Source organism: Pomacea canaliculata, linkage group LG13, assembly GCF_003073045.1.
Source record: "Pomacea canaliculata isolate SZHN2017 linkage group LG13, ASM307304v1, whole genome shotgun sequence".
NCBI classification, from domain to species: Eukaryota; Metazoa; Mollusca; class Gastropoda; order Architaenioglossa; family Ampullariidae; genus Pomacea; species Pomacea canaliculata.
This window is the reverse complement of record NC_037602.1, coordinates 16,347,049-16,371,101: the sequence shown is the minus strand read 5'-3', so window position 1 is coordinate 16,371,101 and position 24,053 is coordinate 16,347,049. Positions and strand designations below refer to the sequence as shown.

Genomic DNA, 24,053 nt, shown 5'->3' with positions numbered 1-24,053 from the left:
GAATCCACAGCAATGCATGGCACACAATCATGTCTGCCTTTGTTTCCTACAGAGATAATTCCTGTAGGCTTGGGTCAGAGAAATTGCTAAACACATGCGCAGGCTAGTATCTGACTCTTATGTGCATGCAAAGAATTCATTGCTTGCCCCTGTAGTAAAGTTACATGTTGAGAAGGTGAATGTCATCAGCATATGATGAGGTCTGGACATGACAGAAGGTCGGGGTGGGGTGGGAGGGGAGAGGATTAGACTTGGCCATCCACATACAATGCTCTTGAAATGGCGAAGCACTGAACAATATTCAGTGCCTATGGCCTTGTAGCTATAGGACACAACATCTTTGTCAGTGACTAAATATTATGTTTCAGGAACCTCTGATGATGAAATCTTCCTTTAAATTAACATCAACTGGAGTGAATTTTGATGTTTTAGGGTTGTGAGCACAACGTGTGGCGGGGGGGGGGGGGGGGGGGGAATTGGTGTTTACGCCGTTGTCAGCAGCTAGGCTTATTTACGGCAAGCAGCCAGCCCTGTAAACAGATGCCACGTGCAGAGAAAGATCCGCGTGAAAACAACGTGTGGCAAGGCACTTACTAGATGGTTAACACAAAATTAAATTACTTGAGTGCTGTAGTCATCCAACTGTAGCTATCCAACTCATTCTTAGTGATATGCACCAGCCCTTATTTTCACAGTTACATCCTGTATGTGAGTAAATTCAAAATCTCTGTGCCTTTGCCCCACTGACCTCGAATCACCCCTGCACAGTATTTATGATTCGTTGAGATACTGTTATTTATTTTATGTTTTCACCACTTTACAAGCACAAACACATTGCACAGTTTTAGCCAAAGTCATTAATAATTTAAAAGAGAATGTTTCAGATAACTAAAAGTGACCATGTTTGGCTATTCAAATGATGGCACTCATTAATTAACCCGTTTATGCCTCACATTTCGTTATTGGAACGTTTTGTTATTCCAATTCTTGTTCCTTGAATATCTGTAGGTCACATACACGAATTTCATGCACAAATTCAAAAATTTCAACTTCCGCCATAAATTGTTTAAGCATCTATTAAATGAACTCATAATACATTTACTAAGCCATGAATTCATCAATTCATTTCTGAACAATATGGGAAACACCAAGTTTAAAAGGAAAATATTTTTCAATACCATTTCTTAGGGCATATCATATTTGCAAATTGTTTTGTAGGAAATGTTATTTTTTAGCACATTCGTTAATAGCTAATACTCAGCATCAACACAATTAAGCTGTAGGTATGAAGACTTTCATCTGCGGTGTGAACTGTATAGGAAGAGTTAGTGATGATAAAGTGGCTCACCTTGCTGTCTGCTTGGCATTTATATGTCTGGAAGAGGTGGAGTGTACAATGTCATACTTGTTTGCTGACCTGCAATTTTTCTTATACATTGTAGATATAATCAGATTGTATCACCCAAAAAGTATGTAACCTTATATTTCTTTAAAATTGTTCACGATGAAGTAATTGTGTTTTAATTCATCAAATATGTAGTGCTGTAGGCTTCCTGTCATCCTTATTGGTATTTTATTTTTATCATCTTCAGTTATAAGTTTTTGACTCTGTCAGACAGCAGGATGCCAAACCTGAAATGTGAGAATAAGAATGTTTTACAACTGAAGATTGAAGACATTAATTTGTTCTTTTGATTCTTAGAAGAAAAAAGCGACACTTGAGAGGCAGTGGACACCATGCTTCCATACACTTTGGACTCAAACAAGAAGTGAACGAAGTGTGCATACATTCTATCTCTTGCTAGAATGAATCAGCAGGAAGGAGGTATATACTAGGTATCATACAGTAGTCTGTAGAGTGGTTGGTGGTGTGGTGGTTAAAGTACCTGTAAGATTTAGGTAGTATAGTGGGTTTGCATCTTGGCTCAGACACACATTGCTGCGGATCTGACAACGGTTTATTACAGGACTGACAGTTAATGGTTCTTACCGTTCTTTGTGTGTGAGAGAGAGAGAAAGAGCAGAAAGGTTATGGCTTGTATGATTGTGGATGAATTTGTAAAATCATGATGCTGATACTGTTTGTGTGACTATGTGCGCAATACACTCTGAGCTTGCCTTTGTTGGTTGAATAGGAGGCTCTATAAATCAACATCATTATTATTAAAAATGAGTTTCTGTGCATGGTTGTGCATAGGGATTTTTATTTCAGTCATGATTTATGTAGAGCTAAAGAAATATAAAGCAGGCAAAATGTTTTTATGTGGGAGATGTTTAACTATTGAATAGCTTTTGAGGTTTTTTTTCTCTTTATTGAACACCACCACCACCCTTTACTTTTTCACTTTCTTTTTTGTGTATGGGAGGAGTTTTTGTTTGTATGCATGTTTGCATATGGATATGCATGCATGTGTGTGCACTCATATGCACATGAAAGTGCATTTGATACGCACCCTTTACTTATGGGTCTGTATGTATGTAAAGCACGTATTTGAACCCTGCTGATGCTGGAGAAGGGCAGAACATCAAGTATGGTGTATTATTCTTGTCATCTTTTTATGACATAAAGATAATTTTAAATAATGCAGAATTATGTGTATTTTGTGTGTGTGTGTGCATACATATGCTGGTGCAAAGTAGAAATTTTATGCAAAAAGTTTGTTTTGAAGGTATTATATCTTAAATGATGCCTTTTTTCAGGTTTACCATGCCTTTCAGAGGTCATGCATCAGGCCCTAAATGCTAAAAATGAACGTGTATTGCTCGAGGTCATAGAGAAGTACTCATTTGAGGATATTCAAAAGTGCTTCGAACAGGAGCCCACACTCTTCCACCGGATCTGTGCACAAGGCTTTCATACACTTGCAACATTCTTCCTGGAAGCAGCTCACATCGACCCCACCATAAAACATGAAGGAGTGAGAAAACATTCACAACTGCTTCTTTCATGCATTTATGATGCATACAATTTGCTGAGAAGATTTAGTGCTGGGTCTATAAAATGGCTACCATGGCAATTCAAAGTATGAGTTTCAGTGTAGCTGTAATTCAGGTGTGCCACTCACCTAGACAGATTTTTAATACAAACATATAAGAGGTTTGAATAAGTGTAAAAAAAAAATGGTCTCTTTCACCTTTTAGAACTGAGGAAAGATATCAAACTAAGAAAAAGACAAATGATTAATATTTTCTACACCGTGTGCAGAAACTCGGTAAAAGTAAATCTTCTCAAGTAAAAGTGTACTATACTTGTTGCGATTAACACTACTTATTATTAGCTAATAATACATAAGATAGTACTAAATACTATGAATTAATATCCTCCAGGTTTCCTATAGCTTGGGTGACTAACACTTTCACAGTAACATGCCAACATTTTTGTGATGTAATTTATTGTTGAGCACATAATGTTTTAAAATAATTCCATCATTGTTCCGGAAAATTCTTTGCTTTACTTGGATTGGTAGCTTTCAGGAGTATTTGAATTGTTTGGGTGATTATTACAATTTGTCTTTTAACTCATTCTAAATGTTTCATCATTGGGAAGACATTAACAATTAATATGCGCAACTTGACTTCCTGAACTTTTTTTTTCTTTTGTACTTTGATTGGAAAATTTATTCACAAATGATGAAGTATTTGTTTCTCAAGATAGTTAACCCACAACTTTTGTTTGTTGTTCAGAGAACTGCTCTGCAATGGGCATGCTTGAATGGCCATCAGGATATTGTGCAATTGCTGCTTCCTACTTCCATCATGGAACAAAGGGTGTGGCAGGATAACTCCGAGTTTTACTCTGCCTCCCTTGCAGGGAATATAGAGATAATAAGATGTCTTTTCCAACAGCATTCCTGTAAGAATTATTCATTTATGTACCCAAAGATATAATTATCACTTTATATTACTTAAAATATAGCTCAGTGCATAATTAATGTAAATATTTTGCCTTTAAATCTGTGTGTATGATTATGCCAACAGGAAATATTTCAGTGCTGTTTAACCTTGGTTATGATATAACAGCTCCTTTGTTGATGTTTGTGCTGTGAGCAGATCTTCTGAAAGACGATGAAGTGAGGACATCACTGCTGTATGCTGCCTGCATTGGAGGCAACATTGATGTTGTTAAGTTCTGGCTTATCCCAGGAATGGATGTCAACAAACCTGTAGAACTGGTGTCTGCTCTTCGAAACTGTGAGCTAATGGTGCCTCTGTATGCTGCGTGTGAAGGTATGATCTTTTTATCATGAGCAGTTTCTTAAGAGACATATATTTAAATAATGCTGCACTTTAGGAAATGCAACCCGTTGTTCTTGAGACTGTTGTTGAATGACACTATTACTCTTTTCATTTTTTAAAAATATTTTTTATATTTCCATGTAAACAGCTACAAATTACATGTCGATGCACTTTTGATAGCATTAAGGACCTTTCTGATCTCCAATATGCTTAAATAGAAGATTCATTATTTTTATCTTTAGACAAAAGTATATTTTGATTGATCTCTTTATTGTTTACTATGATATTAGCTGTGATTTGCAGGACAGCACAAGGATGCTGCACTACTGTTAATGGAACACTTTGGAGGTGAACTGACTAAGTGTATTATAGAAACCTTTCCAGAGTTTGCAGAAGAGCTAGTAAACATAATATATGACCCAGTTCGTAAGGATGAAACTGAGGTAAGCATACTAAGTGCAGGTGGGTTTTTTTTGTAAACTTTGTCTGCACAGTCTTCTATTTGAGTTTGAAAACAAAAGGAAAATTTATCTCCTGATAAAAAAAAAACGGTTTCAAAGGTGAAAGTGATATTTGTTATAATCTTGTACAGAACTCTTTTTCAGATTGTAAATAAACGGGGTAAAAATGACCTTCCAGCAAATCAGTCTCCAAAAAAAAAAAAAAAAATTGAACAAGTTATAGAGAAGACAAAGGTTACCACTTCTTTCTAAATTATTGTGATTTTTAATGATGCATTTCAAAAGATAAATTTAATTATCCAGAGTGAGAAACTCATTATTGCTAGATTTCATCTTTTATAGATTTGATACTGATTTGATGTGCAGGTGAAGTACATATTGAAAAGATCAGGGGTGCATTTCATTCACCAGTCATGGCTTTTTCCATTGACAAGCTCATTAACAACAGTGATTCTACGAGAAAACAAAATTGTGCAGTTGGAATCTTGTCTTCCATGGCTGATGCCAAATCTCATCCACCTCGATGTCTCTCACAACGCACTGGTCAAGTTTCTAGGACCTTCAGATCCATCAGAAATATTGTGTCAAAGGTAATTATGTTTCTTCAGTTTTGAGGAAAGATTCACCTTGAGAAACAGCAACACAATATTTCTTCTGAGAACCTTAGTTAAAATGCATTGTCCTCCAGCTGTCGCCATTCAGATATATGAATGGAATTGGCTTAATCACGATGTTGAAATGGATGTTAACATCTACATGATTCATAGATCAAATGAAGTAAAGACACCTACCCACCACTTCCTTGTGTTTTGATATATTCCATTTCTCAGCTAGTAAGGTAATTCTTCTTCTTCCTTTTTTTTTTTTTTTTTTTTTTGAAAAAAGAAAAGTTTTTAGCTCCATTTATTCATATGTTTTCTTTCCATGCCAACACCAAATGTATCATTGGATTCAAATGATGTACCTTGATAACATATAAAGCCAAAGCATGTAACTGTCTCTTCAGACTAGAGGAGGTAGATCTCTCCTACAATCTCATAACGGAGGTGAGTGAGGAACTCTTTCAGCTAGGCTCACTGACGTTGCTTAATCTGTCCCACAATCAACTGCAGAGGCTCACTACTGCACCAGCTCATGTGGAACTTACAGCGTCTACTTCTTGTAAGCTAATTCTAATTTTTTAAATAAGTTACAGATGGAAATAATGGTTTTCTTTTTTCTTATTTTCTTATTAGGTAAAAGCATACATATCAAGTATACTTTGGTGCTAGTCATATGACATAAGAAAATAGAAATGTAAATCCGTAAAAACCATAAATTTACAAAACTTGCACAAAGCACAAATAGTTGACATTTGAAGGCATGATTTTATATTGTTGCTTATGTTTTATGCTTATTAATTTGATATAATAACAATATCTTAAAGTTGAACTTTGGAATGGAATCGATTATAAAATACTGTTAAATCAATTTAACCTTGTAATACCCTTAAAACACCCAATAACATTGTTCAAACATAATATTTTGTAGTCAAAAAAATTGTTATGCAAAAAATCCATATGCCATGTAATAAAGAATTGTGGGAAATTCAAACTGTGACACAAGCTTGGGAAGAATGAAAAAGGTGCATAGCAGCTATGCAAAATTCATATGACTTGTGTGTAACTATTGTTTTTATGTTCCATGAATAAGACTCCAAACCCAAACAACAGCAGACATGGCATTCTCAAACAAATGTTATGTTTAGATTTATACGGAAGAGAGTTAAAAGGTAATTAAAAAATTTGTGTTGGTCATTTATTTAAGCTGTAAATATTTCAGCACTATCAAGCCTATCAAAGAGATCTTTCTGGAAGTGCTCAAGCCTTTTAAAACTCAACGTTTCTCACAACGCTCTCGATGTGATTCCACCTGACATCATGGGTTGTCTGGGTTTAAAGTACCTGGATGTTAGTCAACATTTAAGTTTTCTACCATCTGCGTGGGCCTGCAATCTAGTGAGTTGATAAAGTCTTTCTTCTTTTTTTGTGCTTCAAAGGTAGCATGAGGGCTATGTCTAACCATTTGGCTTATTTCAAGGTGCAGATTTCTCAACATTTGCGTTTTGAAAAGGTGGAAGCCTTTAGCATCTCACAAAAGTAATATGCTGTTAATAACAGTATATTAAGGCTATAGGTTGTCACCTTGGCTGCAGCTTTTACAGATGTTAAGAATATTGATATGTTTTATTAGACTGCATGGTTCATGTAAAATGTTTGCAAAAATATTATAGAAATGTAGGACATATTATGTTAATTATGTTATATCCATAATTTTCTGAAGTCGTAAGATAGTCATTTTGCAATTTTGTAAAAAACTAATGTCGATGACTAGTTAACCCAAGTTGGGGGAAAAACTGAACATAGAATAGAAAATGACACAAAATTTTTGTTTCATTATGTTTAGCTGACTTTTTGTGTGTTTTATATATTAAAATTAGAATTATTATGTTGCTGTGTAAACGTTTCATGAGCACTGGGACTGTTTTAGCAATATGATTAAGCTTTTCTGCTTTGTTTTTTTTTATTGGTTAAAAAGGTTGTGTACACTAAATGGCGCAATTTAGTTCCCTGGCTTTGACCATAAAGGGGTGTCGATTTGAATGTATTTTATGTAGGCGTTTCAGCTTCTGTTTCCTTTCTTTTACAATCATGAAGCTTTTAAAAGTAAAACTTCTTCATAATGTGTTTAAATTATTTGTTTGCTGTTTGTCAATATTCAGGAGTATCTTGATGCATCTCACAACAGTCTGGAGAGGTTTCCTCCAAGTACTGAAGATTTCTGGAGGGGCAGTCTTGTCACATTAAATCTTCAACACAATAAACTGGATCAGCTTCGAGAAAACATTTTGAAACTAGGTAAGTAGATTGTCATGATCTCATCAGAATGGAAAAAATCTCTCGACAGGATATGTTGAGCAGTTTGACATTTCATGTGTCAGCAACAAAGCAGTTTGAAAGAGAAAAATAAGGTGTATGTAACATAAATATGCACAGAAATACATAAGTAAGCCTTAAAATATAAAGATGTTGCTTTAGTTCTGGGGTAATGATAAAAAAAGAACTGATAAATAAACTGGTTCAATACAGCATCTTATGCTTTATGTCTCAGAAGTAAAGTCATTTGGCAAATTGCTATCAAAGAGTTTTTTTTTTCTCCAGGTACATTGCAAAAGTTGGACGTCTCCCACAATCACATAGAGTTCATCATTGCTCCAGAGTATTGGGACTGCCCCAGTTTGACAGATTTGAACCTCAGCAATAATCACTTGGGCTGGCGCAAAACCGAAAAGCTTTGCTGGAGTTTCCGACGAACAGCCTAGTGTGCCTCAATCTCAGCGACAACAACCTATGCCAGCTGCCCCTCAGTGTGTGCTACATGAGCAACCTGGCAAGCCTGGACATCAGCAGGTACGATGAGTGCTATGATGTCATGATGACTATTATGATGTCAAGAAAATAATTTTTGTACGCATGAATTGTTTCTCCCCCAGATACACTTATAAAGTGCTTGTCACCAAGATATTAAGGATTATGGGTCTTGGATTCAGATCTCACCTCTTGCTCATAATTCTTCTCTTGATGTGTCTCATGTAAATGAGCATAAAATGTAAATATTCAACCTTTCAGTCTTCACATATTAGTAAATAGAACAGCACGATCCTTTTTAGGTCAAGATGATGAGTGGGGCAGCGCACACCATTGAACAGACCAGTCATTTATATACTCCAAATGCATGTAGGCCTAATGTGTGTGTATGTTTGTATGTGTGTGTTTGTTTACATGCACATGAATATCTAGGTGTATTATACACCAGTCTGTGCACATGTATGTGTGTGTAGGCATGTTTTCAGCATTTGAAAGACTCCCACAAGACATTGTCTACAGATTATTGTGCACATGTTTTAATAAATACTCTGCAATCCATTGCTATGACTTATCTCTCCTCAGTGAATGTTCACTATGACCTTTCTGTGCCTTGTAACTAGCATATTTTCTGATTTTTTAAAATTATTTTCGGTATTTTTTTCATAGCTTTCATAACTGAGCACACCTTCCAAATTATAATTGCCCATTTAGATCAATAAGAGTAGTCATTTTGCACTTACATCTGAAACTCAGCATTTATTTTATGAAGGCTAGCTTGCTGTAGTAATTGTTTATATTTGATCATGTGGTTTTTAGAAACCCTTTGAAAGACCTTCCTCCAGAGATGGGCAGGTTGACCAACTGTTGGGACCTGAAACTTCAGGATCTAAACATCCAAAACAGACAACTTCGTGATGTTATACAAGGTGACTTAATGGTGGCAAGTTTGTTTGCAGCTGTTAGACACCCTCCTGAATTATGCATGTATACTTTCACACTCATCACCATCTGAACTCTTTCAAAATGTACTATGCAAAAATTGTACGCTCTTGTGCACACAGATGAGTTCACAAATACAGGTACCACTCACACACACTTGACTTTCACAGTCACACTTGTACACATTCTCTTTACAGAAAATATGATTGTCCTTATGCATGCTTTTTGTTATATTGATTCTCTTAATGTAAGAGTAGCTATTAATGCCTGTTACTTTTATAGTTTTTTTTCAATTTATGCTTGTTTATTATTTACTCATTTTGTTATGAAATTTGGTTAGGCAACAGAGCTCAGGAGATTATAGGGCACTTGAGAGATCAGCTGCGTAGAGTCGAATCCACCTACATTCTGAAGACAATAGTCCTCGGGCCCCCGGTTTGTGCTTTAAATCTTATGTATTTAAAACCAAGTAGCATCTCAAAGGGTTATAAGATAATCATATTGGATATCTGTACAGATCACACTCAAAATAAGTTAAAAATGTTAAGATTCAAACTAGTCATAGCTTATTTAATGTATCAGCATTTCAGAATGGTTTATGCTCACCTGTGTTGCCTTATTATTTTCATCCAGCTCAATATTCTGTGCTAGTCAGATGGATGAGGTTTTATCGTGAAATAGAACTGTAAGATTGAATTCATCCTACTTAATCTATTTCAGTCATATTTTCTGCTAAAGCATTTTTTTTCCTATCTTTATTTCTTGTTTACATGGCACATCAATGAGGTCAAGAGGAAGTCAAAGATAATTTCTTAGATGAATTTCAGGTTGATGTTGATAATGTTCATCATCACCGGCATGCCTTGTTTGAGTTATAACTTTGGACAGGTCTGTTTCTTCGGTGCTGTTGGGCTTTTCAGTCATGTTTTCTTGTATTGTGCTAACTCTTTGCTCACATTAATTAGTATTGACTTGCTTTCTTCAGATCAATTAAGCCATGCTTGATTCACCATTGACAGTATTTGATAAAATATTAATTTTTGTTGTAATGCGGATGCCCACTCCGATGTGAGATTCTGCCTACAAAAGGCTTCATGTTTGTAATATTTATATCATCCATTAAAATACATCTGAGTAGTTGCAAAATGTATTTCCTGCAAAGAGATTATCATGTGTCTGTTTAAGAGATGGTTTCATTATTGATTTCAGAAACTTAAGTTTGTGCATACATTTCAGAAAATTTTGCAGTTGTACACTTTTTTCATTTTGTGCAGGGCAAAGGAAAAAGTACAGTGATCAGGACTTTAGCACCCAACTGTGGCAACACATTTTGCGACACAATCATCCCAACTACTGTCTCCACTTTTAAAGAGAGCAAAGTCAAAATTGAAGGGGTCAGATTATTGCGTTTCTTTATTTTTTATCAAAATTCAAAAGTTATGTTATAATCTTAACATGAAATTTCTAGGAAAAATATAAAAAACTTTATAGGGAGGGGTAACTTTGCTTATAGGCTTATTACAAAATAATTACTACTTGTCAACATATTAAATAATTCCTCATATGTCCACAACTTGTGTTTCTGTGTGTGCATGCATGAATGTCTATAATGTGCTTCACTTTCTTGGAAACTCTTACTAATAGAAACTTTATAATCTTGAGACTCATCCTGTTTTTAACTTTTTAAAAATCTTAACTAACACATGCTCACAGGCCTCAGAACTTTTATCACAAATTTTCATCTTTTTCTATCATACTTTTATTCTGGAACTAATATGTACATGTTCACAGCGAAAGGATAAGCCTAAAGTAACTTTACGCATCTGGGAGCTACCGGGTACCTTAGAGCTCATGGCCATGCACCCTGTTCTGTGGACTGAGAATTGCCTTTTCCTGCTGGTGTGGGACATGGCAGCTGGCATTAACCATCTTGACCACTGGCTCTGCGGCATCAAGGTATGGCAAGAGTTGAGATCATGGTGATTTGTTCTTTATTTTCCCCTTTTCTCTGTATTTGGAGATAAGTCATGTCTTGATAATATTACTTTACAGTTAGGTCAAGGAAACTTTATTGATGATAAATTTAAAAGGAATTAAGACATTCACTTAAAAGATGCTGGATATATATTTATGGCCTGGCAGTGGTATGTGCATTTGTTACAGATGTTCTACAGTGTTGATAGTTTATTATTGATTATTGAATGTATATATATATGTTGTTGTTGTTGTTGTAAGTGTTGTTTAATAGAGGGCCAGTGAAACTAAAAAATATAATGAACTGTGTAAATGGAGGACAGATTTTTGATGTGTCAGCAGAAAAATCTTATTTGTAAAATTATATCAGCATCCGAAATCATTTGCTCATTTTCATTCTTTCATTTTCATGGTTTTTTTCATAATATCTTTGATCTTTTCAGATCTGTCTGTGTATTTTGTATCGCTATTTTAATATTTTCAGGCAAGACTGGAGAAGGCGTCAGTAATAATTGTTGGGACAATGTGCGATAGAATTCAGCCATCAGATGTGTTAAGAAGGAAAGAGCAATTCCTTCAAGACATTAACAAGATGTATGAACAGGGCGACAAGAACTTTGATGTCTTTCCCAAAGATGATCACAGAGGAATCTACCCTCATCTGTCTGATGTAGTGCTTGTTGGCTTAGGAAGCACACAGGGAATGAGACAGGGCACGCAGCAACTGAGAAGCGCAGTCTATCTCTCAGCTCTCAGTTTTATAAAGAATCCAAGCATTAGAGAATACATTGTAGGTCAGAAGGTAAGAAAAAGATATGATTTGTTATTAAAAACCCGGATATTTAGTGGTAATCGTTTCTGTGAAATAGTTTTGAGATGAACGTGTACTGTCGTGATTTTAATCTTCTTTCACTCATAGCTCAACTGCTTCTTTTGTAAATTAAATTTGTGAACTTTTAAGATAAAGTTAGAATTTCATAAATTCTGTTTCTGCTAAGATCTTTGGGACTGGTTGTAATAGTAAGAGACATTTTATATTTTACCTTTTTCATTGGACACTGTTGCTCTGGAAAAGAAAGATCTAAATAAAAGATTGATTGAGTTCAGTTATTTCTTTCCAGTTACCACAAAGTTACTTGAAGATTGACGAAGTTCTTAACCAAAAGCATGCTGAAAGGTTGATGAACAACCAGCCACCATTCCTAACAAAGACAGAATTTGATGAGCTTATTAACACTGTACCAGATACAGATTTCCATACATTTGATGATCTTCAGGAAGGTATGTGAATTACTGCTTACTATGATTTGTAACACAATCTCTATGTTAGAAGTAAAATAAAATTTAATTCCTCTTGTTTATATTTTACAACTAAAATTACACAAACTTTTTCTTTAACCATCACACCTTCCAGAAAGCACTTCTTTACTCCTCTTTCTTTGTCAGATAAATATTATGAAGCAAATCAAGTTTTTTAGTACTTGTTCTTTATCAACCTTAAATTGCTTTTCTTTTAGCATGACAAACACATTTTTCAGCCAGTGTGGCTTGTCATATCAGCTGTCCCTAACATTTCTTTCAACAGCTGTCACTGTGTGGTGTCAGATGGGAAGTTTACTCCATTATGACGTCTGGACAGAGGGACTCTGTAATCTGTATTTTCTGGATCCTGACTGGCTAGTTCGTATGATAGCAGCAGTGCTTTTGGTAAGTTTTGTAATTGATGAATCCACTGATTATCTCAGCTGGGTGCCATTCAAGTATGATATCTTGTAAGGCATCGGATGTGCATACAAATTGATATAAAGGGCTTCCTTTTGTGGCTTAATAAGATTAGTTTAAGAAAAACTTTGCACCAGGTGATGCACAGAATTTAAAACTTAGATTGTTTAAAAACTAGTTTTAAGTTTCCACTTCTTTGCTGGTCATCAGGTACTGCCTGACACCTGAAGCTACTTACTGGCCACATATTTTACATTAAATAAAAATGATAATTATTTTATAAGTTTTCTTTTTTTGTTCTGTTTTTAAGCCATCAAGAAATACTCCACCACATAGGCAAACCCTGAGCACTGTTCAGCAAACTCTTACCAATAAGGGTCTTCCAGAGGACATCCTCAAGGCATTCCTTCAGCTTCTGAAGCACTTTGACATTGGCGCTGAAATCACAGAGCAAGATCAGAATATGTACATATTTTATATATATATGTTTATATTTTATTTGTTTCTTCCACAGTTGAGGAAAGAGAAAAATTGTGTATAGTTGGTGAGAACAGAATTTGAGTTATATAGCAATGGCAAGGAAGTATAGGAACAGGTCAACAAATAAATGTGTCATCTAATGCACAGACTATAAATGCCACCTTCTGAACTCATTCAATTCAATTTAAAATAACATATTAAAAATGATACTTCATAATATGGTACATTTTTGGCACTACATAATTCTATGTTGCCACAGAAAATAATTGTTCCAAGCATTCAAAGTAATTTTTCTTCTTTGATATCTTTAAACAAGAAGAGAATATTTGTTGTATTCTGCAGTCTTCTTTTGCCATGTCGCCTACCACGGGAAGCACCAGGACTGCAACTCCACAGACAGCAATATGAACGTAAACTACTTCGGTTCTATTCTCTGCCTCACGTTCCTGCTCGCCTGTGGTCCCGCCTGATTCTGGGTCTGCTTCTGTCAAAAGAAAGGTTCTCACAGTCACGCTGGTTCTTAGGAGCCAGACCTCATGAAGAGGAAGGCTCAGACAAAACACTTCATTCCAGCCGGTAATTCTTGACAAATCCCATTACAAGTCCACTGTAGGTGATGCTGAACAATGCTTCATGGCTTATGCAGCATATAGATGTTTTACTTTGTTTGATAATTAAAGATGCTAACAAAAGCAGTTGCATGACATTTTTAGCTGATTTGAATTGCTTGGTTGTAGAAGAATATCTGATGAGAGCTGTACATCTGAAAGTCCATTTAAATAATTACAATAAAGATAATTTTTTAAGACTGTAAATAATGATCAGTAGTGGCTCATTCCTGCTTGTGGTTGCTATCTGTCATGCATGCCCTATAAATTATTGAATTACCTGTCATGGATGTCAGTGTAAATTACTGAATTGTCTTATTATTAAATTACAAGGCTGTTCTATAGTATTTAACCACTGCTCATTTGCCTGATTTACAGGCATGGCTTTAGGATGCAGCGGCTTCACATGATGTACTGGCAGACAGGATTGAGCATGACCTTTGATGGGGGCTCGGTGGTGATGGAAACATGTGTGTATCGAGTAGAAGGAAGGGAAATCCCAGGAATCTTGATCTTCATCAGCAGCATAACCCGAAGCCTTTCAAACCTAGCTGTTGTTGGATTTGTGTCTGACGAGCTGTATGCTGCCATTCAAAATATCTTTCCACGTATGTGTATTCCTGATACTTTGATTTACGTCCAAAGAGCATGCTTTGAAACCTAAAAAAAAAACTTATCATTTTCAAGAAAGCTTGTTATGAAACTGCCTCTAGAAAAGGAAAACATGTTATGTTTTCAGATCACTGTGAAGATCCAGAAGTTATGAATGTCTTTGCACTGTGCCCTGTGTGCCATGACAGTGTTGAACCAGGGCAGGGCACTATTGAGGGCACTATGCTGCACTTTGAGCTGCATAAGTGTGCAGCTGCGCTGCTACAGGGAGACTTTGCACTTTGCCACACAGGGTGTAGGGTGAGATGTGCACATTCAATTGTTTCTTTTGTCTTTTGCAAGCTGGTTGAGGTGTATGTTACAGGTAAAGGTTACATTCAAAAGATAGGATGCAGCTATGCTACTGCAAGGAGCTTATAGCGTTTAGTGGACAAAATTGAGTGGCTGGTTATGGTGGGTAGTGCTGATAATAGATGGGTTCTTGAATGGGCTTCTTTGCTATTGTCTGGAACTCAAATATACAGGGAGATAATTTGGGTTTGGTTTTTTTTATGCTTAATCAACATGAAGACTGGTTGAACAGTTGGTTTCTGCTCATTATATCCAGGTGGCTCTGGAGGAGCTTGTACCAGAGTTCCTTTTCACTGAACTTCCTCGTAAATTTCATCTGCATATTGAGGACATTCAGGTGTCTAGCACAAAGCTTGGCGGTGGAGCCGTTGGGAGTGTTTTCAAGGTAATAAGGCATTCCACATTTTCTTTGATTATTCTGTTGATCATTGCAGTGTAAGTGGAAGTATGGGGGTTAATGTTGTATCATAAAGCAACTAGGATAAATTTTCTTTCAGGATAAAATACTGTATGTGGTGTTGCAGGGTAAACTGGGTGACAAAGATACAGCAGTCAAGGTCTTCTATTCCAATGAATTACCAACAGGTAGTCCTGCAGGAGACAGTGGTGTGTCATCGGTGTCAAGTGGAGGCTCACAGACAAGTACTGGACAGCCAGCTGTTGATGTGGTAAATCCTCCAGCTTCTCCAACTGTTGAAAGCACAGAAGTGCATGAGGAACGACCTGTGAGTGACATTGTCTATGGAAATTTTGCCAAGCAGGAAGAGCTCTTCAACTGGTTGATGGAAGACCGTAATGAAAGTAGAAGTTTGAAGGTTTGTCTATACACAAGAAATGGCCACTTGCTTTGAAAACAAGTATAAATGAAAAATTCATTATTTCAGATGCTACATAAATGCATATTAAGATGTTTCCTGTGATTTTGAAATTCTCTGCTCTTTATAAATACATTACCAATATTTCTGGTTCACTAGATATGCAGGGCATTCTCTGAACTTCGGCAAGAGGTAGCCATCCTCAGCAAACTTCGTCATCCATGCATAGTTGCTCTGTATGGTGTATGTGTTCGCCCGAGTCTTCTAGTTGCCCTGGAACTGGCTCCGCTGGGTAGCCTTCGGTCTGTTCTAAAAGCAAATGTCTCACTGAGGCCCCCATTCAACAAATACACTGACAGGGATAAAATCTTCTGCTCAGTACTTCACAAGAACATCACCTTTAAAATCATATATCAGGTCAGCACAAATTCATGAGTTTCGGTGGATAGATGTGAAATGACCAGTGTTCTAAGTTTATTATAGTTCTTTCATGTAGAAGTGCATAACAGTTTACTGTAATATGTGATGTATGCACTTTACTGACTAATAAGATTAATGAGATAATGAAAGGAGGAAGAGAAAAAAAAATTCTCAGTGGAATGCTCATTGTAAGTTAAAATAATTTGATATTCCCTTAGCAGCTCTTGCATATTTTTCTGTCATGTCTTTTTTTGATAGTTTTATGGAAAATTACTGTAGTTGGCAGGGTTCTTTTATATAATCTACAATAATAAATATGATACTTTACTGATTATAATAGTAGTTCAAGAAGTCTGTTTGCTTCTACCTTCGGTTAGCAGCCTAGAAAAATAGACCATGAATAAATGGCACAATGTTGACAATTACCATTATAATTACCTTTACAATTACCTTTTCCACACCATTACCTGCATTATCTTCTTTGTTGTCGGACTCATGATTATCAGTATTAGTTATGTCATCACCACTACTTCCATTATTTTGCTTACACTAGTTTGGTTCAGCATATGATGCCACACTTCTTAATGACAGGTTGCCAATGGTTTGCACTACCTGCATAAGAACAAGGTCTTATATCGTGATCTAAAAAGTGACAATGTCTTGATTTGCTCTCTGGATCCTTCTGACGACATCAATGTCAAGATTTCAGACTATGGCATTTCCAAATTTGCTACACCTCAAGGCATGATGGGAATGGTTGGCACACCTGGGTACATGGCCCCAGAGATCATGTATGGCCAGGCATACGATGAAAAGGTCAGCTGGCCTAGAGAAAAAGGCTACCGTCTCATTTTATCAGATGCAGTGGTATTATTGTTACCTAACCATCTAGCATTGTTCTTCACATTCTGGCAGATGTGTTCAGTTAACTTTGTCAAACCATTATGAAAGCTTCACTAAGCAATTCATCTTTTGTGTCAGATATCAAACAAAATGTTAACTTCGATTGCTCAATAAGAATTTAACTCACTCCTTTCTCATGAAGAAACTTAAATTGTCATGCCAACCTTTACTCACAGGAAAGGTGTTATTCTGTAAGGCAATGACAAATGAATATATTGCTCTACAAATCTTAAAGGTTTTACAAATTTAGCAAAACAGTATGACAGGCAAGCTTATAATCCATGGTTATAAATGGTTTCTAATCAGCATATTTGAGGAAGATCAGAGTTGGCAAACTGGTGCTGCTTGCTGCAAAATGTTTTTAGTACATTGGTTTATTTAGTTTATACTTTCTGACCCAGTTGTTGTACTTGCAGGTGGATATTTTCTCATTTGCCATGGTTATTTATGAGACTCTCACTGGTCACCAACCATTTGAGAGTTATCCCCGCTTGCACCAGCTTAATCAAATCATCAACTTTGAACGCCGCAGGCCATCCCTTAAAGTGAGCATTTTTTATCTTACTGTAGCATTAAGGTATATTTTTAACTCAAGTCTTTATTTTTCTTAAGCAAAGGGTCTTAGTTGTGTTTTATTTTTATTTCATTGCTTGTAATAAACTGTACTTTCAGTTTTCCTGTTTGTCTTCCTTATTTACAGCAAGGGATTTAAGCTGAAATAAATAATACATTTCTGTAAATCTGAACCGGTTTTCTTTCCCCCAGGAATACAATGTGGTACCATGCTTTCCTTATTTGGAATCTTTAATGCACGAGATGTGGGAACATGAGCCAAACAAGCGACCATCAGCTGTGGATGTCATGAAAAGAATGCAGGATGTGAGCTTTCTCCTTCAGTGTGCATACATCAAGGACCCAGAAGAGTCACTTAGCCGCAAAAGTCTGTTCCCAACAGACAACCTGGCTAGCTGCATTTTTTGCAACATCACTTGTGCGTGGGCATCACAAGAGGCACGTGTGTGTTTTTTGTGTTGTGGAGTCTTATGGATAGTAAAGGCTGCTCGTGCTTTTCAGGTTAGCTAGGCTTGACAAAATGACTTGACCCACTGAGTAAGCTGTACAGCAGTAATGCATGGAATCAGTGAACAGACTGAAAAATGTTCCCTAGATATGATGGTTGTTGTAATAACCTGCCAAAGTAACTCTTTGTTGTTTTTCAGTGGCAGGTTAGAGATCTAAACCATGAAACTTAGTAGTTCTTTGGCATACTGTAGCAGGTGGGGTGACTTTTTCTCTTGCCATCACAGACAGTGCCAGATTTACTGAAGTTTAATTTTCCATGTCTATAAGCAGTGTAAGGTGTCTTAATATAACTCAGAATTGGCTATCTACAGTAGAGATTCATTCTGTTTGGTAGCCCATATCTACCCAGATAATCTTCCAGACACAGGCTAGATGGAGATATGAAGAGATTTTATTGTAATTATGATATAGCTTATTTTGCTTTGTGTCATGCTTGCTGGTGTCCTTACAGTTAACAAATAAATATTATTAACCTTTCCACATGTTATCTGTAAAAATGTGTTAACAATCAAATTGTTTACCAAGCTTTTTATGAGTTTAAAAAGATATTTTAAATTAAACTGTTAAGGGTCCATCTGTTTATTTTCCTTCTAAATAATGTCAGCATTTCTTGTTGAAGGTATGGGTTTTTCTTTCCAGCCTTCAATCATCAAGAACCGCAATACTTGTTGGATCTGGGAGTTCCCAACTAAAGATACTGGAGACAGACGTCTGAGTGTCTACAATCTAGCATCCAACCAGTTCCACATCCATCGTAAGACCAGCCCAGGACATCCTGTCACATGCATGACTAAAGTTGGATCCTGTATGTGGGTAGGAGTCCAGGTAAGTTCCCTGTAGCTTTGATTTCAGATGTATTCTCTTTTTGGATTTATAAAAATTCAGATGTTCCTTGCACAAGAATAAGATAATCATGAGATAAATGGTGGAAGGTAGAATAACATAAGATCAGGCTTTGATACACTACAGTTATAGTGGCTGCATGGTACAGGTGTGGTAATGAAAATAATAAAAATAAATTTTGCTTAAATAGCACCATATCCCAGTCCTATAGACAAGCTCAAGGCACTTCAAGGTACAAATCATAGTTGACAGCCCCCTCTAGCCAGTTAGAGAAAGGGACATCACTTCGTAGTCAGTGAGTTCATTACATCTGCTATAGTAGATATTCAGATTCAGAGTGCTCATGTGATTATCAATGCAAGTCTGTGACTGTACTGCTTAATTTTCAGGCCAAATACATAGAAATATTTGGTAACTCCTGCACTGATATTCCACGTTGCCAGAATCAGCTTGGTAAGCTGCAAGCAGAGCCCAGATGCATCATTCATGACAAACATAACCCAAAGAAGGTAACTCACTCAAAGAAGGTGTACTTTGTATTATTTCTGATGTATCTATGACCTTATTCTTTATTGCGAGCAGTCTATGCTGGTCACTAGATATATCCAAAAATGTTAATTTCTGTGAGGCCATACTGGAAATGGGCTAGCCCTCTTATAAGATGGTACAAAAATCGGAGCAAAGAACTCATCAAGATAAAAGTTCAAATGACGAATTCTCTTGTCTTTACAAAGAGGTCAAAATATTAATTCCCATGATGTCATCAAAGTAAAGATCTGGCAAACCCTCATCAGTACTGTTATTGACATCAGTGATGTCACAAGTTTAATTTTAGGTCAGTTTTTAAAAAAAATAATTAGCACCCTTTGTCATGGATAAATCCTCTCCACAGATTTAAGTTATTGTTGTTTTTGTGTTATGCTATACCTAGCAGCAACTTTATGTTTGACATGAGTTAATCTTTAACACACTCGGTTTTGAATCCAGCTGTAGTTCTCAAGTGGCTTTTGTTCACAATGCATTTATAGAAATAATTTGGTTCAGCAAGTTCAGCATATACCTTGTGATAACTGTGTTAAATTATTCTTTGCAGTCCTTGGCAGATGGAGAGGGATTTGTGTATGTGGGGTTGTCAGATGGCACCATAGCAATATACGAGCACTACCGCTGGCATCGTAATGACTTCACGCATGAATGGAAACTAAGAAAAGAGCTGACACTACGCACCACACAGCCTGTCAGTGCCATGTGTCTGGTACCAAACCTAAGTAAGCATGAGCTATGGGTTGCCTGTGGACATGCTTTGTTTGTGGTTTCTTCAGACAATTTCTTGGTAGCAGAGAAGCTTTGTGTCAAAAAGGAGCTGTCTACCTCAGCAGAAATGGTATCATCGATCGCCTGCATTGTCAAAGCGGAGGACAGTTTGTGGTGTTCCTTCAAGGGGTCACCCCTCATTGTGGAATTTAGCATTTCTCAAAAGATGGTTTTGTGTGCATTATGTTTGGAGGCTGACATAATAGAGGAAATATCCATAGAGAAAATAAAACTGCATAGAACATCAGACTGCCAAGAGTGCATTGAAGAAAGAGGTCACAGACAACCTGTGCAGCATGGGAAACCAGGGACATCAGAGGACCCAACGGAATTACCACCACCACGTCCTCCAAGGTCTACAATCTTGTCATCTACCTTGACCTCAGGTATGATGAGCTCTTTCCCTGGGGAACCACTACAACCGCAGAATCGTAAGTTTTTAAGCTTACCTAGAGAGATGAGCTTGGACACCAGCATGCAGCCTCCTCCCAGACCTCCAAAACCAAACAAACTGAAGCCCTTGTGCGATTCTAAAGGCAGCCTTGTTGCAGGTGTAGAAGAAGATCCACCACAAGTGCCCCCTAGACGAGGGAGATCAAAGTCAGAAAACCACACCCTTGGATTTGCAAGAGAGTTAAGTCCTCCAATACCTCCAAGACGTACTTTACCACCAGAGCATCATAAGGTGCATGTTCAGTCTCTTCTCATCATCAGGGGCATGCTGTGGGTGGGAACCAGTAAAGGGGAAGTTATTCTTATCAACACTAAGGACCTGTCAAAATCACAGGATACAGCAAACACGAGCTACTCCCATCCTGCTGATAGAGCTGCAGAAACCAGTTCTCGACCTGAAGACACTGTACGGACATCAGTGAACACAGACTGTGGACAAATATGCAGCTTGAAACCAATCATGCTGACAACTGCGAGAGCTTTAAACCCTGATTCACAATCAGGAAGTGTGCATTTCCTGTTGCAGGCTCAGAATCTTGTGGTTGCAGTGCATAATATGGGTTGTGATGGAGATGGACTAAATGAGGTTACAATGTGGGAAGAATGCTCATATGAGCAAATCACAGAAATCCGGCAGTATTGGCAGTCACTGAGAGTGCTAAAAGCTCGTGTCGAGCAGGCAGACAGTCTAGATGTTTTAAAAAACAGGTAGCCCTTATTGTCATATCCTTCTATATTTTTGTATGTGATAATTTTTGCAGGAATGCTCATAGTGATAACTTTGGTGGGCTTATGATCATCTGCTTGTCTTTGTCTAATTATGGCATGTGGACAGACAAGTGGAGAATTTTTTGCTGTTATTTTCAGTTTGTGTCCAAAACAAATGTAACAATCTGAGAAGCTTTTATGCTTAATGTAAAATCTTATGAACGTTGAGGTCAGGTGGAGCCTTGTTTTACAGACAAGTTTTATTTAGTCTTATACCTTTTTCTGCTTCATGCAGTTAATTAGTCACTGTTTAATTTTTGGTCTCCTTTAATTCTGTCCATTTTTTCTCCCACTAATTAGATGACTTGCATAGGAGTGGCCCTATGCACCACTAAGGGTGATTAGGAACAAGAAAAATTTGATGACTGTATGCCACCATGGAAACAGTGTATAAGTGGATTGCTATCTGCCAAGACCATCGCTTAGCCTTTTGCGAAGTGATCCACTGTTAGTCTCGGTGAGCTGTAACAAAGAATGTGAATAAACGTGGAAGCTATGTTCGTCTAATGCCTCGTTTTAGTAGTTAATCTGAAATGTGAATAAACGGAAGATGTCATTAAATGCCTCGTTTTAGCAGTTAACTGGAAAAAATCGTCCGCCAGCAGTCCAGGTATATTAGTTCGCGGTTTATATATGAATCTTCAAGTCATAAGCATAGCATTGTTCCCTGCTTATTTATACATTCAAAAGGACAGTATTTGTACTTTTCAAAGCTACAAAATACAGGGTTGACAAGGTAATATGTTGAGACTGTACATGTTTTTAGGAAAAGTATTACTTTTTATTGGAACTCTTCTCTCTTCAAACAAACAAGTATTTCATGTGTGTCATTATATAAATGCCACATTTTGACCAACAGAACATTGGTTGGTTAATTTTGGGTCAAATATATGTTGCAGGTATCATTGGGCCTTTTTTTTTCATTAATGCTCAAGGCATTTGTAGACAGTGACATTTTTCTTGTTTTGTGCATCTTGAATGTTCTTTGAAACAAAGTCTCAGTCTCATTTTACAAGAAAAAATAGCTACCAGTATTTAATGGAATAAATTTACTGCACAAATCAAGTATATTGTTTTCTAGCATAGTGTCATATTCATATTTCTTCTAGAAATGACAATTTTTCAGAAACTAGTTTTATAATGGACTAGTTATTAAAAGACTGCATTAATTTATCATGGCAAAAGTACCTGTGAGCATGACAGTGACATTTGGGTTTGTATATTGGCTCTCACACCTCTCTGAATCTGACACCTGTTTACAGGACTGAGAGGGATTTATTCTGAGTACTCCTGTTTCTTTCATTCTGTGTGTGTGTGTGTGCATGATCACATGCAAGAGAGAGAGAGAGCAAGAGAATTGTGATTTAAACATGCAATTCATTTAAGTGAATGAATTTGTAAGACATGTTTGATGGATGCTGATAATGTGTGTTCATCCAGCTTGTATGTAAAGTGCTTCAAATAAATTTTGTTTTTCATGTACAAACTCATGGCAGCACATAATGTGTTCAAGGTTCAGCAGAATTAGCAGAATAAATCACGCTATATCAGTGATGTTAGACAAGCAGAACAGAGTTGTACATTACTGTACAAAAGACTAAAATCTGGGATTTTCTGTAACGTTTTACTATACATAGTGAGTGCAAATGCATACATACCTAATGTGTTTACGGACACGTGGATATGTGCATTTGTGGTGTTTTTATACGTACACGTTTGGTATTCAGAGGAGCTATAGTGATTGACAATTCATGTAATGAGATAGGCAAACATCAGAATCTCCTGTTCCAGCCGACAAGCAACTGACATATCAGTGTTATTTTATGTGACATATTGAAAATGCTAAAGCAGGTGTACTGAGTGTAGTATGTGTGTGTGAGTGCATAAAGTGATTGTCTAATAATAAAAGGCATTTAGGATAAATATTGTAATGTGTATCATTTTTAACATTATTAAAAGCATTATTAATGGTAGGGAAGAGTTCTCTTTTTGCATCTTCAGAGTTTAAAGAATTTTAGGATAATGTGTACAACTTTGATAGATCATTGTTTTGTTGATTTTATGATAAACAGTATAGTTTAAAATTCAGGGCTCAGTTGTACATTTTGAATTTTTAAAACATTTAGGTTTCAAGCTAAAAGTGTAGAATGCCTGTATACAGCTTAAAAGCAGTTTCATAAAAACGCTTTTTAAATTGCTTCTAAAAATTAGTCTTAAGGTTTAGATGTGTTGTACAACGAGCCCCAGCATATCAATAAAGAGCGAGGAATGCAGTATGAAGACATATTTAAATAAATTTGACTAATAGAACTTACTGCTTTCTAGTCACTGGTAAAAGGCACAAAAAATATGAGTTTCTGACATATTATGTTTGCAATTTAGTTCTTATTTATCTGTCATGTGAGTCTACGGTATGCTCGATTTTTTATCCATCAAGATATCACTTTCCTTTTCCTCCATAGATGACCACTTTGACAGTTGTAGCATTTCAACATATTTTTGTTTTACAAATTCCTTGTTCCTATTACACTGTTAGTGCATATATATTGAATCATAGTATGTCAGCATGTGAGTTTAAGGCCTTTAGTTGTGTATTGTGTCATAATACTCTAAGGTCAGTCTGCATGAAGGAATCAATAAAATCTGTCAAGGATCATGTACAAA

General features: G+C 36.5%; 3 protein-coding genes across 5 annotated transcripts in view; all 3 read left to right on the top strand.

The window, feature by feature from the left end:
- LOC112553703 (serine/threonine-protein phosphatase 6 regulatory ankyrin repeat subunit B-like) overlaps window positions 1-4,571 on the top strand; it is a 13,027-nt gene extending 8,456 nt beyond the window's left edge. The window contains exons 2-5 of the mRNA XM_025221096.1: window positions 1,703-1,825; window positions 2,701-2,918; window positions 3,685-3,853; window positions 4,051-4,571. Coding sequence (XP_025076881.1) covers window positions 1,807-1,825; window positions 2,701-2,918; window positions 3,685-3,853; window positions 4,051-4,247 — 603 coding nt within the window. The 5' untranslated portion in view covers window positions 1,703-1,806 and the 3' untranslated portion in view covers window positions 4,248-4,571. The remainder of the gene's footprint in view (window positions 1-1,702; window positions 1,826-2,700; window positions 2,919-3,684; window positions 3,854-4,050) is intronic.
- LOC112554487 (protein flightless-1-like) lies at window positions 4,569-8,058 on the top strand. The gene is made up of 5 exons (XM_025222269.1): window positions 4,569-4,679; window positions 5,064-5,287; window positions 5,704-5,743; window positions 7,459-7,594; window positions 7,898-8,058. The coding sequence occupies exons 1-5, from the start codon at window positions 4,569-4,571 to the stop codon at window positions 8,056-8,058; spliced, it is 672 nt and encodes a 223-aa protein (XP_025078054.1).
- Window positions 7,976-24,053, top strand: LOC112553702 (leucine-rich repeat serine/threonine-protein kinase 1-like). Of its 3 annotated transcripts, none has more exons than XM_025221094.1 (22): window positions 7,976-8,146; window positions 8,921-9,030; window positions 9,384-9,478; window positions 10,318-10,437; window positions 10,835-10,999; window positions 11,502-11,819; window positions 12,139-12,298; window positions 12,603-12,724; window positions 13,050-13,204; window positions 13,562-13,795; window positions 14,206-14,435; window positions 14,567-14,739; window positions 15,047-15,175; window positions 15,315-15,605; window positions 15,765-16,022; window positions 16,617-16,841; window positions 17,345-17,473; window positions 17,694-17,939; window positions 18,651-18,836; window positions 19,244-19,363; window positions 19,948-20,554; window positions 20,720-24,053. In XM_025221094.1, exons 1-22 carry the CDS (start codon window positions 8,115-8,117, stop codon window positions 21,331-21,333), a joined length of 4,719 nt encoding a protein of 1,572 aa, XP_025076879.1. In that variant the 5' UTR covers window positions 7,976-8,114; the 3' UTR covers window positions 21,334-24,053. The 3 variants fall into 3 exon arrangements, with proteins under 3 accessions (XP_025076879.1, XP_025076878.1, XP_025076877.1); XM_025221093.1 differs by having other exon boundaries at window positions 19,948-20,599; XM_025221092.1 differs by having other exon boundaries at window positions 19,948-21,329; window positions 21,690-24,053.

Coding starts and splice junctions, on each gene's coding strand:
- LOC112554487 (XM_025222269.1), top strand. CDS start 4,569: ATGGAACACTTTGGAGGTGAACTGACTAAGTGTATTATAGAAACCTTT. Junction 4,680..5,063: donor TTCGTAAGGATGAAACTGAG/GTAAGCATACTA, acceptor TTTGATGTGCAG/GTGAAGTACATATTGAAAAG. Junction 5,744..7,458: donor CCTACAATCTCATAACGGAG/GTGAGTGAGGAA, acceptor GTCAATATTCAG/GAGTATCTTGATGCATCTCA.
- LOC112553702 (XM_025221092.1), top strand. CDS start 8,115: ATGAGCAACCTGGCAAGCCTGGACATCAGCAG. Junction 11,820..12,138: donor AATACATTGTAGGTCAGAAG/GTAAGAAAAAGA, acceptor ATTTCTTTCCAG/TTACCACAAAGTTACTTGAA. Junction 19,364..19,947: donor ACAAACATAACCCAAAGAAG/GTAACTCACTCA, acceptor TATTCTTTGCAG/TCCTTGGCAGATGGAGAGGG.